This window comes from Olea europaea, chromosome 11 (assembly GCF_002742605.1).
Source record: "Olea europaea var. sylvestris chromosome 11, O_europaea_v1, whole genome shotgun sequence".
Lineage (NCBI taxonomy): Eukaryota > Viridiplantae > Streptophyta > Magnoliopsida > Lamiales > Oleaceae > Olea > Olea europaea.
This window is the reverse complement of record NC_036247.1, coordinates 3869326-3884637: the sequence shown is the minus strand read 5'-3', so window position 1 is coordinate 3884637 and position 15312 is coordinate 3869326. Positions and strand designations below refer to the sequence as shown.

Sequence of the window (15312 nt, the reverse complement as noted above, 5' to 3'; positions counted from 1 at the left end):
GTGTGTCAGAATTAATATAATTTTCAAAATTTAAATATATAAAAATTTTTGATGGTTAATTACGTGAGAATTAAAAGAAAGAGCATGGTGTGTCAGATTCAAAGCAACGAAGAAATATTACAGTGGACAATAGCGTGTGACAAAAGTCCTAAAGTATTTTTGAATAATATTTTTCTTGTTGCCAAATCAATTAAGTGTGACAACGAGTGTGACAAAAATGAACAGTAAACCCTCATTATTTCTTTTATGTTATTGTAGATTTTCCATGTCAATAACTTATTTTAAAAGTTAATGATCCGTAACCGCAGGATTAATAACTGAAGACGATTAAACTCCACAACTACAGGCACCGCACTCACAAAAGTCGCTACTTTTCTCTCCCTCCCTCCAATGTTTCAGATCTCTTGCTCGTAATTTCCATTTTCATCGTCGTGTATATCTGTATAGATATACACACACCCTCCGCTCTCTCTCTTTCTAGATCGCTCTATTTCTCCTTCTCATAGTTGTCGGATTCCCTTCGTTGCTGACTCTCGACTTACCGATTCTTCATCAGATCCGGAGGTCTCATCTGAAGCATGGCGGCCGCCAACGCTCCGATTACCATGAAAGAAGCCCTCACGGTATCTCACAATAATCGCTCGTCATTTCTCCCGATTCTGGATTGTTAATTACAGAATCTCTCCAATTCAATTAATTTTCAACCGTTTGGTTACTTTTTTAGTTTATTTTATTTAAATTTGGATCAGGAGTTGTTTGCTCTGGTAATTTGACAGTATTTTTAGTTGCACGAGTTGCTTAGGTTATACAATTTAATTTCAGATCCCCGATTTTTTCTTTTAGTTTTAGGGAATTTGAGCTTGTTCAGTTGAACTGGATTCTGACCGTTTGATGTGGCTATGTAGTTGCCTAGCGTAGGGATCAATGCTCAGTTCATCACTTTTACAAATGTGACAATGGAATCGGATAAGTATATCTGTGTTCGTGAGACTGCACCTCAAAATAGTGTTGTGATCATCGATATGAATATGCCAATGCAGCCGTTGAGGCGGCCCATTACTGCAGATTCCGCTCTTATGAATCCAAATACTAGAATCTTGGCACTAAAAGGTACATGATCTATGCTAAGCATTTTATGAAAATACTAATCATGTGTCTTGCGTTCAAATTATTCAAAAAGTCTTTCTTTCTATCAAATAAAAAATATATGGAATAAATAGCGTGGAAGTTTGTAGATACTGATTAGGAGATTCACGAGGAACTTATCGATAGACTATTTAATAAGAAAACTCAAACTGCATAAAATGCATATGTTGAGGTTTTTCTCTCTATCTAATTTATTTACTGAGAATATTAATTTATTTGTCATAGCTCAACTTCCTGGAACTACTCAAGATCACTTGCAAATATTCAACATCGAGGCAAAAGCAAAAATAAAGTCACACCAGATGCCTGAGCAGGTATGATATTCATTACTTACGAACGCTTTATTTTTTCCCTAACCCTAAATAGTAAATGGCATGTTTTCCTTAATGAAGCAGTTTCTTGATGTTTGCATATCTGGATCACACCTCTTAACAGGTCGTCTTTTGGAAGTGGATCACCCCTAAGATGTTGGGTTTAGTTACTCAATCCTCTGTATATCACTGGTCAATTGAAGGTTAGATATCTTTATCTTGCCTTTGTTTTGATTTATTTATCTGTTTCTAGTTCCCTCTCTATTTTATTTTAATGTTCATGCTTTTTAAGCTTTTCAATGCATCTCATATAGGTGATTCAGAACCTGTGAAGATGTTTGATAGAACAGCTAATTTAGCAAACAACCAAATTATCAATTACAGATGTGATCCTTCTGAGAAGTGGTTGGTTCTGATTGGTATTGCTCCTGGTTCGCCTGAGGTGCGCGATTGCTTTCATTATTTTATTGTTTCACCAGAACTTTGAGATTGACGGTGGCATATTGTAATGTTATACATATTATTATATGAAACTAATAATTTTGGAGGGTGTTGCTGCATTGGTTGTTGAATACTTCCCTTCCCTCTTTGCACTTATAATTTCTACAACTTCCTTGCTTTCTACTCGCATTTTTAAATTTTTTTGTATGTTCCATGTAGTAATATTGTTCCTTCTGAATGTTATTGCATACTCATTTGCTTTCTTTCTTTTTCAATGGTATTCAGATAAAAAAAAAAAAAAAAAAAAAAAAAAAATTCATCTCAAAAAATTGAGTTAGATATAAATGCCTATGATGCTTGGACTCGGTCTTGCCACAAAATGGCGAACACCTTAGCTGTAATGAGGTTTAGACTTGAGGCATAAGCCTTCAGATGGCTTAAGCGTGAAACCCTAATGACACATGAGGCAGGGCTTAAGGCGTAACTTTCAAACAACTTGTTAAACAGTGCTTGTATATGGGCTATTTATTCGGATACTTTATGGGAAATTCTTTAAAAGAAAACCTATTTAATTGAATCACAACTCATAAAACCTCCATCTTACCAGTTCGTAGATCGTGGTGCATTTGATATACTTTTTAGGTCATAAAAGTCTTGCAATAGTTAGCTAGATTAACAAATTATAGACTGAAAAAAATCTGCACCCATTACGTTTTTGTTACGAGGAGTTTTCGGCTTTGTAGATGTAATGTGGTGGCATTATTTTGGGAAAAGGAAGCATCAGGTAATGGTTGTTTCATAAATATTCAACGTGGAATTTTTCACCCATAAATTTTGTTTTATAAAAATGTCTCATTTAATTATTATATTCTTTATTTTTTATGCTCCCACTCTGCTTTATTTGATTACTCCTATGCATTTGCGGTAATTCTTGAAAGAGGCAGTTGTGATTGGGGGTCTAATGTAAATTTGGAGGTTGCAATGTGAATTTTTAGAGTGTTGTATCACAGCAGTTACTAATTTAGTTACCTTTTTTAATCAATATTGCAAGTTTCTTCAGTAATTGTACTGAATTTTTTTGAGGGCTTCATGTTACTATGCTTGGCCTAAGTTGTTGACTTTAGTTAAGTTTAATCTCTATTTCTTTATTCCATCTACAATCTGATATGACTTTTGAGATGCTTTTCCTAATTAATCTTCTTTTCTTGAGTGAAGCCATATTTTTTGTTCATTATTTTAACCTTTTGAACGCCTGGTTTTTATGGTTAAAAATGTAAATCTTCAGTAATTGTACTGAATTTTTTTGAGGGCTTCATGTTACTATGCTTGGCCTAAGTTGTTGACTTTAGTTAAGTTTAATCTCTATTTCTTTATTCCATCTACAATCTGATATGACTTTTGAGATGCTTTTCCTAATTAATCTTCTTTTCTTGAGTGAAGCCATATTTTTTGTTCATTATTTTAACCTTTTGAACGCCTGGTTTTTATGGTTAAAAATGTAAATGGCATTGTCATCGAAGTCTTTGCAAATTTGTTTGTTTACTGTATAGTTTCCGTCTGGAGTTTGTGTTTTAATTTACTGGTTTGTTCACAAACATCTTACTGGTTTGACATTCTTCTATTCATTTTTACAGAGGCCTCAACTGGTCAAAGGAAATATGCAACTATTTTCTGTGGATCAGCAACGTAGTCAAGCTCTTGAAGGGCATGCTGCATCATTTGCCTCGTTTAGAGTACGAGATGTTGCCTCCTTTTGATCTGTGTTTTTGCATTTGCAGTTTCTCTAAGTTAGTTTCTTATAGTATTCATTTGTATACCTCGAGCAGGTTCCTGGAAATGATAAAGATTCTTTGCTTATTTCTTTTGCCACAAAAACCTCTAATGCTGGACAGATTACATCTAAATTGCATGTCATTGAGCTTGGAGCCCAGCCAGGTGGATATTTTATTTTTCTCTGATTTCCAAGATTTTGGTATGGATATCATTATATAAATCTTGGTGCTACTGAAAGTTATTTTCATCTGCTTAATGGCCTTACTCAACTCTAAAAATCTTTTGCAGGGAAACCATCCTTTACCAAAAAACAAGCAGATCTTTTTTTCCCTCCAGATTTTGCTGATGATTTTCCAGTGGCAATGCAGGTATTTCTTCATATGATACCTCTTCCTCTTTATGATTGTGTTCGTGTCTTTATGTAATTGAAGGAATACTTTCTACAATTTTAGTTTCATTAGCACTATTTTTTTGCTATTTGCAGATTTCCCATAAATATAGTTTGATATATGTGATTACGAAGCTGGGACTTCTCTTTGTCTATGATTTGGAAACTGCCTCAGCAGTATATCGAAATAGGATTAGTCCAGATCCCATCTTTCTGACATCAGAAGCTTCATCTGTTGGAGGTTTCTATGCAATCAATAGGCGAGGCCAGGTTTTACTTGCTACAGTAAATGAAACAACAATCATACCTTTCATCAGCGGCCAAGTATGTATACGATCTTTACACTTATGGTATATCCATCTGAAACATTTTTCGCCTACAAGTGTTGAGTGTTACTGATTATTTGTCAGCTGAACAATCTGGAGCTTGCTGTCAATCTTGCCAAAAGAGGGAACCTTCCAGGTGCAGAAAATTTAGTAAGTCAATCCTCGCTCTTCATGCTCTTGCCGTCTGAGATTTGTGTCTGATGGGAAGGCAGCTTGCAATTTCTTTACTTGCAGAGTCTTGATTAGCAAATGTGCTTATGCACATGTTTTCTTCTTACGGGAAGTATAAATTGGGCTGGGGTAATTCTATTACGAATGGGTCAGGATTATATTTTGAATAAACGTGTTTACTATAATTACGTCTTGTCTCGTTAGTGACGCATTAAATGTGAGCCAGAAATGATTACTTCTATTCAATTATGTAGTGCTTTGAGATACTGATAACTTGCTTTTCCTGTCATCTTAAAATGTCTCAGGTTGTCCAGCGCTTCCAAGAATTGTTCGCTCAGACGAAGTATAAAGAGGCTGCTGAGCTTGCTGCGGATTCTCCTCAAGGCATCCTCCGGACACCGGATACAGTAGCCAAATTTCAGGTAGTTCATATTCCTTTGTGTCATACATGTAATTATTAAATCCCTCATGCATGTTTCTTCCCCCCGTTTAAATGGAAGAAACTTTTTCATAATCATATTACAGGCAATGTTTCATTGGGTACAAACAAAATTTTCTGAGGGGGAGAGGAGGCTTAATTAACATGATGTGATGTTTGCAGAGTGTTCCCGTTCAAGCTGGACAAACGCCACCATTGCTGCAGTACTTTGGAACCCTTTTAACAAAAGGGAAGCTCAATGCATTCGAGTCTTTGGAATTATCTCGCCTGGTCGTGAACCAAAACAAGAAGAATCTCTTGGAAAACTGGCTAGCCGAGGATAAGCTAGAATGTAGTGAGGAACTTGGAGACCTTGTGAAGGTTAGATTTCCAGTTAAATCTGAAATTTCTTTTATCATAGATTGTTTCTACGTGAAATTTTGTATAACTTCCATCTTTTATGTTGTAACATGAACCTGCTTTCTTGGTCCTTTATTTATTTATTTATTTTTTCTGTAGACTGTGGACAATGACCTTGCACTGAAAATATATATCAAAGCTAGAGCTACTCCAAAAGTCGTTGCAGCTTTTGCAGAGCGTAGGGAGTTCGATAAAATTTTGATATACTCCAAGCAGGTTGCTTGCCCAATCATTCTGATATTCTTACTTTCTTTTATTTATTTCAGGATAATTACCACGTTACAGTATGTGACAAATCAATCAGTTCATAAGGAAATGCCAGTCATTTTTTTCAATATTTTTTCCCTCAATTTTATAATTTTTTCAGATGAACGAATATGTTTATGCTGGTACAGGTTGGATATGCACCTGACTATCTGTTCCTGCTGCAAACTATTCTCCGATCAGATCCTCAGGTATGCTTGGAATACAACTGATTTATTTCTGGTGTTTTGAGCAATTCTTCTTTATTCGAATTTCACACTGTTGTAAAAGGGACTTCTCGTTTGAAATGACTAAAATAATCTTTACCCTGGTGTTCCAGGGAGCTGTTAATTTCGCTCTTATGATGTCTCAAATGGAGGGAGGTTGTCCAATTGATTACAATACCATTACTGATCTCTTTCTTCAGGTACGGGATTTATTGTTTGTTTATTTGAAAATTAAAGTAGTTCGTCTTATGGTGCTAACTGTTTCATTGGTTCTCCTGGTTGGCTTCCTTTAACTATTGAAAGCATCAGTTATGAGTCAAAAGTTTTTTAAGACCATTGATTATGTAGATTACTTCAATTTTATTATTATTATTATTATTATTATTATTATTATATATTTTATTTATTTATTTATTTTTATTTATTTATTTATTTTTTTGTCAATCATACTTTCACCAGAGGAACATGATCCGTGAAGCAACTGCATTTTTGTTAGATGTTCTGAAGCCAAATTTGCCAGAACATGCATTCCTGCAAACGAAGGTAAATTTTAGATTTTGCTCTTCTCGTTGTCCATCCAGTTCATTTTATTCATTGTGTTGACATTTGGCGTCAATTACTTGCATCTTCTTTTCAGGTCCTTGAAATCAATCTCGTGACCTTTCCTAATGTGGCCGATGCTGTTTTAGCAAATGGCATGTTTAGTCACTACGACAGACCGCGCATTGGACAACTCTGTGAAAAAGCTGGTCTTTACATACGAGCGCTTCAGGTTACATTTTTAATCATGCGTGTGTTATTTTGTTAAATACAAACTCTTGTGTTTCTACGTACGCAAGTACGTGAAAATTTATCCTATTGATTGACCAATTTTTGTTGCTTGCAGCACTACACCGAACTTCCAGATATCAAACGTGTCATTGTGAATACTCATGCAATTGAGCCACAGGTTAATGAAATCAGGTCACCGTATATGTTTATCATTAATGTTTGTTGCTCTAGTGTTGAGTGATGTAATCAATTTCAGGCTCTTGTGGAATTCTTTGGGACACTTTCCCGGGAATGGGCACTGGAGTGCATGAAGGATCTTCTTCTGGTTAATTTGAGAGGCAACCTTCAGATAATTGTCCAAGTAAGGATTAATATGTTGCCATTGCAGTCGTGATTTTTTCCGTCTAAGCTGATTGATTCTTTGTCAATTGAAAAGTTACCTAAAGAATTATTCCGTGTAAAAACTATTAGGAACTATAAAAAATCAGGCATGTCATTGCTCTCTCCAGTAGTGAATTTGTTATTAGCAACATTGAGTCATTGACTAGTTATTTTCTGTAGGTTGCAAAAGAATATTGTGAGCAGTTGGGGGTTGAAGCTTGCATAAAGATCTTTGAGCAGTTTAAGTCGTATGAAGGATTATATTTCTTTTTGGGATCATATTTGAGCTCCAGGTAATTTTTCTGAAGAAAGCACGAGACTTCGCACTGCCTGGGCTGTGGGCTGAGCCATTATACATTTTACACTAGTTAGCTTGTGTACTAATATTTGCTTTACTCAGCGAGGATCCTGACATTCACTTCAAGTACATTGAGGCAGCTTCCAAGACCGGACAAATTAAGGAGGTTGAGCGTGTTACAAGAGAATCAAATTTCTATGACCCTGAGAAGACGAAGAACTTTTTAATGGAAGCGAAACTTCCAGATGCTCGACCAGAAGAAGATGCTGTTTGGAGTCAGGTGGCTAAAGCTCAACTAAGGGAAGGACTAGTGAGTGATGCAATTGAATCTTTTATTCGTGCAGATGATGCCACTCAGTTCCTGGAAGTCATCCGTGCTGCTGAGGATGCAAATGTTTATCATGACTTGGTGAAATATCTTCTGATGGTTAGGCAGAAAACGAAGGAGCCCAAGGTGGATAGCGAGCTCATATATGCATATGCTAAGACTGATAGGTTGGGTGACGTTGAAGAGTTTATTCTCATGCCAAATGTTGCCAATCTCCCTAATGTTGGTGATCGCTTGTATGATGAAGAGTTATATGAGGCGGCAAAGATAATTTTTGCTTTTATATCTAACTGGGCCAAGTTGGCAGTCACACTAGTGAAGTTGAAGCAATTTCAAGGGGCTGTTGATGCAGCAAGGAAAGCAAATAGCGCAAAGACGTGGAAAGAAGTCTGTTTTGCTTGTGTTGATGCTGAGGAGTTCCGGTTGGCTCAAATATGTGGTCTTAACATCATCGTACAGGTACACTTTATGACTCGATTATCAGAGTACTCCTTTTTGTATGGTTGAGTCCTGGTTGATTCTTTTGCCTAGCTTTTCATGAGCATCTTAGAGAGTACACAGTTCAGCAATATCTTCAAGTGCTAATTTTGTTTTATCAATGTGGTTGTTTTAGGTCGATGACCTGGAAGAAGTTAGTGAGTATTATCAGAACCGAGGATGCTTTAATGAGCTTATCTCTCTTATGGAGAGTGGTTTGGGATTGGAACGTGCACACATGGGCATCTTCACAGAGCTTGGTATCCTGTATGCTAGATACCGTCATGAGAAACTCATGGAGCATATAAAATTATTCTCTACCCGTCTCAACATTCCCAAGCTAATCCGAGCCTGTGATGAGCAGCAGCACTGGAAGGAACTGACATATTTATATATTCAATATGATGAGTTTGATAATGCTGCCACTACCGTCATGAATCATTCCCCTGAAGCTTGGGATCACATGCAATTCAAAGATATTATTGTCAAAGTTGCTAACGTGGAGTTATATTACAAGGCGGTGCACTTCTATTTGCAAGAGCACCCTGATCTCATTAATGATGTTCTAAATGTCCTAGCTCTTCGCGTGGACCATGCTCGTGTAGTGGACATAATGAGGAAGGTTCGTATTCTGCTTATCAAGTCATTTCCCTTCTCATTTCATGAAATGCTTGATTTGATAACTTGAGCATAATGTTGTGCTAACACTTTTTACCTTGCTTTGTTTAGGCGGGCCACTTGCGTCTTATCAAGCCATACATGGTTGCAGTTCAGAGCAATAATGTGTCTGCTGTGAATGAAGCTCTCAATGAGATCTATATAGAAGAAGAGGATTATGACAGATTGCGTGAATCCATTGAGCTGCATGATAACTTTGATCAGATTGGCCTTGCGCAGAAGGTGAAGTAGAGTTTTGGCCTTTGTTTAATTTCAAGTTGCTGAAGGCTAATAAGCAATATCTCATATGATTTGTGTGACAGATTGAGAAACATGAGCTCCTTGAGATGAGGCGCGTCGCAGCCTACATTTACAAAAAGGCAGGTAGGTGGAAGCAATCCATTGCATTGTCAAAGAAAGACAACCTTTACAAGGATGCAATGGAGACAGCTTCACAATCTGGTGATCGGGAACTTGCTGAGGAGTTGCTTGTTTACTTCATTGAGCAGGTATTATTAGTTACTTCATTGAATAAGTGTTATTAGTTACTTTATTGAGCATGTATTTTTAGTCATGAAATCTAAATATTTATACTTGAGGTTTGATATACAACTATTACCAGTTGCTTGCATTGAAATCGTGATGAACTCTCTTTCCAAATGGATTTTTTATTTTATTTTATTGACGATTTCTCTCCCCCTCTTGAATACTTTATTTTTGCCATTCCATTGTCCAAATATCTGGTGTCTGAAAGGGGTACTTCAATGCTTTTGGAAGAGTCTAAGTTATGCCACTCCTGAAGAATTATATACGAGATTGTCAATGGTAGAAATTGGGTGTCTAATAATTATTTGTATGATTCTACAGGGGAAAAAGGAATGCTTTGCGTCGTGCCTATTTGTTTGTTACGACTCTCTTGAATACTTTATTTTTGCCATTCCATTGTCCAAATATCTGGTGTCTGAAAGGGGTACTTCAATGCTTTTGGAAGAGTCTAAGTTATGCCACTCCTGAAGAATTATATACGAGATTGTCAATGGTAGAAATTGGGTGTCTAATAATTATTTGTATGATTCTACAGGGGAAAAAGGAATGCTTTGCGTCGTGCCTATTTGTTTGTTACGACTTGATTCGCGCGGATGTTGCCCTTGAACTTGCTTGGATGAATAATATGATCGACTTTGCCTTCCCCTATCTGTTGCAGGTTATTCTCTCTAGTACACACTAGCTCGCATCTTTGGGGATTTCTTAATATTTAAAGAATAGCCTGAAGTTGTATAAAAAAAGCCTTTGTACTTCTATAGTATTTCCCCTTTTTTCTTTTTTCTTCTTGTGGTGCTAGGTTAAAGATATATATGATCAAATTTTAGGATACATACCCAATTTTTAGGTCGATCTTTGCTCTTTGATAGTGAGTGAACTGTCCAAATGGTCACTGGACTTTGCAAAAGGTTTCCAAGTGGTCATTGAACTTTAAAAATTACCTAAATGGTCACTGAACTTTGCAAAAGGTTTCTACGGAATCACTGAACTTTAAAAATTACCTAAATGGTCACTGAATTTTGCAGAAGGTCTCCACGAGGTCATTGAATTTCAATGACCTTGTGGAGACCTTCTGCAAAGTTCAGTGACCCCATGAAAACTTTTTGCAAAGTTTAGTGACCATTTAGGTGATTTTTAAAGTTCAGTGACACCATAGAAATTTTTTATAAAGTTGAGTGACCATTTAGATGATTTTTGAAGTTCAATGAACCCTTAAAAACTTTTTACAAAGTTCAGTGACAATTTGGGCAATTCACTCGATAGCATTTGTTACAAACTTCATTTTTCATATTATATCTTCCTTTGTTTTTATTATTTTATTTTATTTGTATTTTGCAGTTTATCCGTGAATACACGGGCAAAGTTGACGAACTAATCAAGGACAAAATTGATGCTCTTAATGAAGTGAAGGCTAAAGAGAATGAGGAGAAGGACGTTATCAAACAGCAGGTAACTTCAAGAGACTCTTTCTGTTTCCCAATTATGAGTCGGGGAATTGGTTCTTTTTTTGTTGGTTCACTGGTAGTATGACGGATATAATGTGCATGCTGTCATTGGGATTAGTTATACTCTTGTACATGTACTGATATATTGACAGCTGGGTATTAGATGATTTCAATTGCCTCAAAATATTTGATGATTTTTATTTTTTTACTGAATTTGTTGTTTATTTGTTGCAGAATATGTATGCCCAGTTGCTGCCTCTTGCTTTGCCTGCACCACCTATGCCAGGTATGGGGGTCGGTGGAATGGGAGGAGGTTTTACTGCACAAATGCCACCCCCACCCATGCCCATGGGTGGAATGCCTCCAATGCCGCCGTTTGGCATGCCACAAATGGGATCCTACTGATCTGGTTGGAATTTCATAGCGGGTTATTTTTACTTGAGAAAATGAGGACACAAATGGGTTGCACTTTATGCCTTGTCTTTTATAGTGTTTCTTGTCTGATGCTCAACGGCATTTTCACTTTTCTGGAAGCTGCCTAGCTGAAGATAAAGTTTAATTAGTTATTCCAAAATAATGTTCTTTGGTGTCATCTGTCGTAGGTGTGTGGATATAGTTTTTGTAATATTCTTTGGTAGCAGAGGCATTTTTTGGCTGCTGTAGACAGCAAGATAAGGATAATTTGTATTTTATAAGAACAAGTGCCCTTGTGATTAGTGGAATTATATACTGGTTGTCAAGAATGTTTTAACTCATGGTTAAGTTAAAATTTTGTATGCATCACTGTCAAATTTCCCTTTCTGCATGTTTTACTTTTGGTACTTGATGTAGTTACTTGGGCATATAGTGAAAATGAATTCTTGGAGTTGATTCTATAGTACAAGGCTTGGTGGTTTTTTTTTTTGAATTTCACCTATTTGTGAATTTATCTTTAACAATTTGCAATCCCTATTCCATAACCCCTAATATATATATGTAATCTCTCTTTCTCACAAAACATAATTGGCCTGGCGAAAAAACCTCCGGCCTGCCTCTTTCTCTATCCACAATTCTGCAGCGCTTCTGTCTTTTGCATCTATAATTGCACCCGCTGGGTAGTTTTAGAGTGACTGTCTTCTTAAAAAATCATATTTACAAAAATAGGAAACAAAAACGAAAGGGGATGACGGGATGTAAATGGGTTACCTCTTCAAGCGAGGATTTGGTCGGGATAGCGGTTGAAAATTCCTGTCAGGTCGGGGTCCACCCCCTTCAACTCGAGGCACTGCCGAGATTAAAGCTAGGTGGTTGCAGAAATGACGCTGAGAAAAGGATCTTGCTAGTGTTCTGAAGGTGGATGGTGATATGGAGTTCCATAAACAAACGTGTTATACAGTAATGGTGGAATTCTACATTTTGTTTACAACCGAAAATACTAACAATCAACTTTCATTATAAGTTACTTTCTTAGCAATGATAGTTGTTATGCCTCGCATCCGAAGCTCCCAGTGGGGACATGTGGAGCCCCAAGGGAAGTCATGTTGAAACCATCTAGGAAAAGGGCTGATCTCTTTGGCCAAAGTGCTATCTCCATCTGAAATTCTTTGAGCACTCTTTGGTTGGCTGAACCTCGACCTTTCCGAAGTCCTCTCTTTAGGCCAAACCATTCGTTGCCTTTAAAGCGGTTCTGCAGAGTGTTTGTAAGAATGATTGATGTAACGTTTGTATTAATGAATGTCAAAAATATCAGCCTAGAGTGTAGGGTGATTGACCCATTATCAATGTATTTAGTGTATGGGAAAATGATGTAAGACTTCGGTTAATGAGATGAAGTCACATGGTTCTAATCCAATGACCACCACGTCGTCTAAAACACTATAAATAGTAGCTTTTGTAACATTTCAAAAATTCAAAGGGTGGAAAAAATATATGCAAACTTTATATACATAAAATTGCAAGTCTTCTCCTTTACGTGCTTGAGTTTGTAATTCCTTATATTTTTCGGTGAAGTCGATTATGATTGATGATTTTGTTTGCGATCATTCTTGAACATTGTCGGTGTTATAACGTTTTCATCCTGTGTCGTAGAACATTTCCCACGTCCATCACAGTCGTGATTCTTTGATCATATCTCTAGTTAAAACATGTTAAATTTTGCTTGTGTGGAGACGAATGGGTCCGATATCTGTTGTCTACGTTGACATTGCAAAAAAGGAGGGGGGGGGGGTCAATAGATTGATGTTGTTTGTGGAAATTCATACGTCCAACCATGAGAATCCCATGGGAAAAAGGCCAACAACCTTTGTTTGGGAGATTTCTTACATTTGAAGAAAATGAGGTGATATTGAAGAAAGAATCACCAAGTACTCCAAAATTGGATTTTTCCCTGTAAATTCCTTGAGTAAAGGAAAATCACAGTGGCAAGGAATGAAGCTATTCAGAAACACTGCCATGAGTTCCATCTATGAAGAGTCAGCACCTCGGAGAGCCAAGGAACACCCTGAAGAAGGGAAACCCTTACCTGTTGCTTCAACAACTTGCCATCGATTTTATCAGTCGCATGGAAAAGATGGATCAAGAGGTGGGTCAACGATAGCTGCTAAACTCAACAGGAAAGTAGTCACTATGACTGTAAGTATGATAAACATAACCTAACAAAACCTTGCATTGCAGGAACTGCTAAGGAGCATGCAAGGCCAGGGAGAATACCCAGTTCCTCCCTATACAGCTCAAGGAAATGAATTCCACAACCTCTCACAAGGAGGTTCAAAGTCAAATGGCTGGATACTAGCAATATGCCAGGGATGAAGTCTCTTAGGTAAGGGAAGTTGAGGTGGTTACATCGACTAGCTATGCTACTAACTTACGAGTTCTCATTCAATTTTCCTCCAAAAAAAGGTAAGCATGGCTTGAGGAGGGATTTTTCTTTATTTAATTAACATAACAAGGAAATTATCTACTCCATCCGACTTCCTGGCGTGGATTTACTTGTTATTAATAGATCAGTGCAGATTCATAATAGGCATATGGAAATTATTGGACGCCAAATAACATCTAAAAGATTCGCAATATAACTAGGTCCACTTACTATCATACCTTCCCTCAATGAAAATTTGAATAATTTCCTGATTGAATTTACCTGTCAACAATCAAGGGGTTAAGTTAGTGATACTCCTTTTGTTTGGCCCACACCAGATATGGAAACCATCGACGGGCTGGGAATGCTTGACTTATTATTTGTCCGGCAACAATGAAATTTATAGTAAAAGGAAAATCGAATGGTAACCATAGAATATGACCCTAATCGAGATGCATACATTTGTCTCATATTATAATCCAGAAGACATATCTCGAAGGTCAGTACGCGTTTTCGATAGGCTGAGCCCAGGGCTGCCTGGTAATACGTAGATGATGAGTGTATTTCATCCATACTTTAGATACTATCTAAACTTGATATTTAGTTAATTCCTACGAGTTTTAGATTATTTTAATATGTGTTTTGATGTTGTGATATAGGTTCATGAAATTGAAGGAAATAAGCAAAAGTTGAAAAAATTGGAGAAATGGGCCAAATTGTAAGAGATCCAAAGTTCGGGGACTAAAATATAAATAATTAAAAGTTGTGTCGAATCTCGAAATGAAGATCTGAGAGTGCTATGAGTCAATTGGATGAAAAAAATGTCAAGGGGATCAAATTTAATCAAAATATGGTCACAAATTAATTTCCAACCAAAAAGTTAATCTCTGACATTTTAGTCTCATATTGGGACCCACTTTTGACATAGCAAACGATTGTAGTCCTTTGAGTTAACTTTCCAATCGTCTTGAATCACCTCAATCAGATATCAGAAGAAGTTATGATAAAAATACTGAAGAATGTATAGTGCAGTCTTTCCACCTGAAGCAGGAGTTGCAGCACCCACCACGCTGAAAATAACATAATGGCACCGCCCATGTGAGGAAAGTTTTTTTAAATGTTTTTGGATTCTTTTTTGGCCAAATTCAACCCTAATTCGTCCAAGACTCCAACAATACTATAAATATAAGATCAAAGACCTATTTATCTCCTAGAATTCAAGGGAGCCAATTACACAATTCAAAGGAGCAAAACATAAAAAATTCAAGGAAGACAAAGGAGAACAAGAGAAGAATATTGAAGATCTACAATTATAGTTTTTTCTATTCTCTTCCCCATGTTCTCTTATATGAATTTTTGTATTTTTATGGATTATATCATGAACTAAATTCATTATCTAGAGTTTGATGTAGCCGAACTTGAGATTATGATTTGATTGTCATAGTTATTTCTATTTATTTTTCACATATGTTTAATTGTCATGAAATTAATGCTTTCAATTCATTGGCCACTAATTGAATGAATAGATGTTAGTCAATTTCGACACTCGAGAGAGGGGAATTTAGGCGGTATCATAGGATTGACGCAATGTAGATTTTATGGGTTTTGAGAGAAAGTATAGGATCTATGAAGCATGCTCTATAAAGATTCATGAATTTAATAAATTCTTGATTTTAATTCGAAATAGAGATATTGGGATTGAAATCTAGGAT

General features: G+C 36.5%; 1 protein-coding gene across 1 annotated transcript; it reads left to right on the top strand.

Annotated features, from left to right (window-relative positions):
• Positions 1 to 340: 340 nt before the first annotated feature.
• On the top strand, positions 341 to 11565 carry LOC111403033 (clathrin heavy chain 1-like). The gene is made up of 27 exons (XM_023031378.1): positions 341 to 623; positions 906 to 1110; positions 1372 to 1460; positions 1582 to 1660; positions 1772 to 1899; positions 3533 to 3631; positions 3725 to 3833; positions 3960 to 4039; positions 4156 to 4383; positions 4470 to 4535; positions 4862 to 4978; positions 5158 to 5355; positions 5494 to 5610; positions 5790 to 5849; positions 5978 to 6064; positions 6324 to 6407; positions 6502 to 6636; positions 6751 to 6813; positions 6892 to 6996; positions 7197 to 7309; positions 7417 to 8101; positions 8256 to 8741; positions 8849 to 9019; positions 9100 to 9285; positions 9858 to 9980; positions 10658 to 10768; positions 10999 to 11565. Exons 1-27 carry the CDS (start codon positions 579 to 581, stop codon positions 11167 to 11169), a joined length of 4140 nt encoding a protein of 1379 aa, XP_022887146.1. The 5' UTR covers positions 341 to 578; the 3' UTR covers positions 11170 to 11565.
• The last annotated feature ends 3747 nt before the right edge of the window (positions 11566 to 15312 follow it).

Bases quoted from the DNA above. Each gene is read 5' to 3' on its own strand.
- LOC111403033 (XM_023031378.1), top strand. From the start codon at position 579: ATGGCGGCCGCCAACGCTCCGATTACCATGAAAGAAGCCCTCACG. The intron at 5,850-5,977 runs GTATGCTTGGAA...CTGGTGTTCCAG, and splicing joins TTCTCCGATCAGATCCTCAG to GGAGCTGTTAATTTCGCTCT. The intron at 9,981-10,657 runs GTTATTCTCTCT...TGTATTTTGCAG, and splicing joins CCTTCCCCTATCTGTTGCAG to TTTATCCGTGAATACACGGG.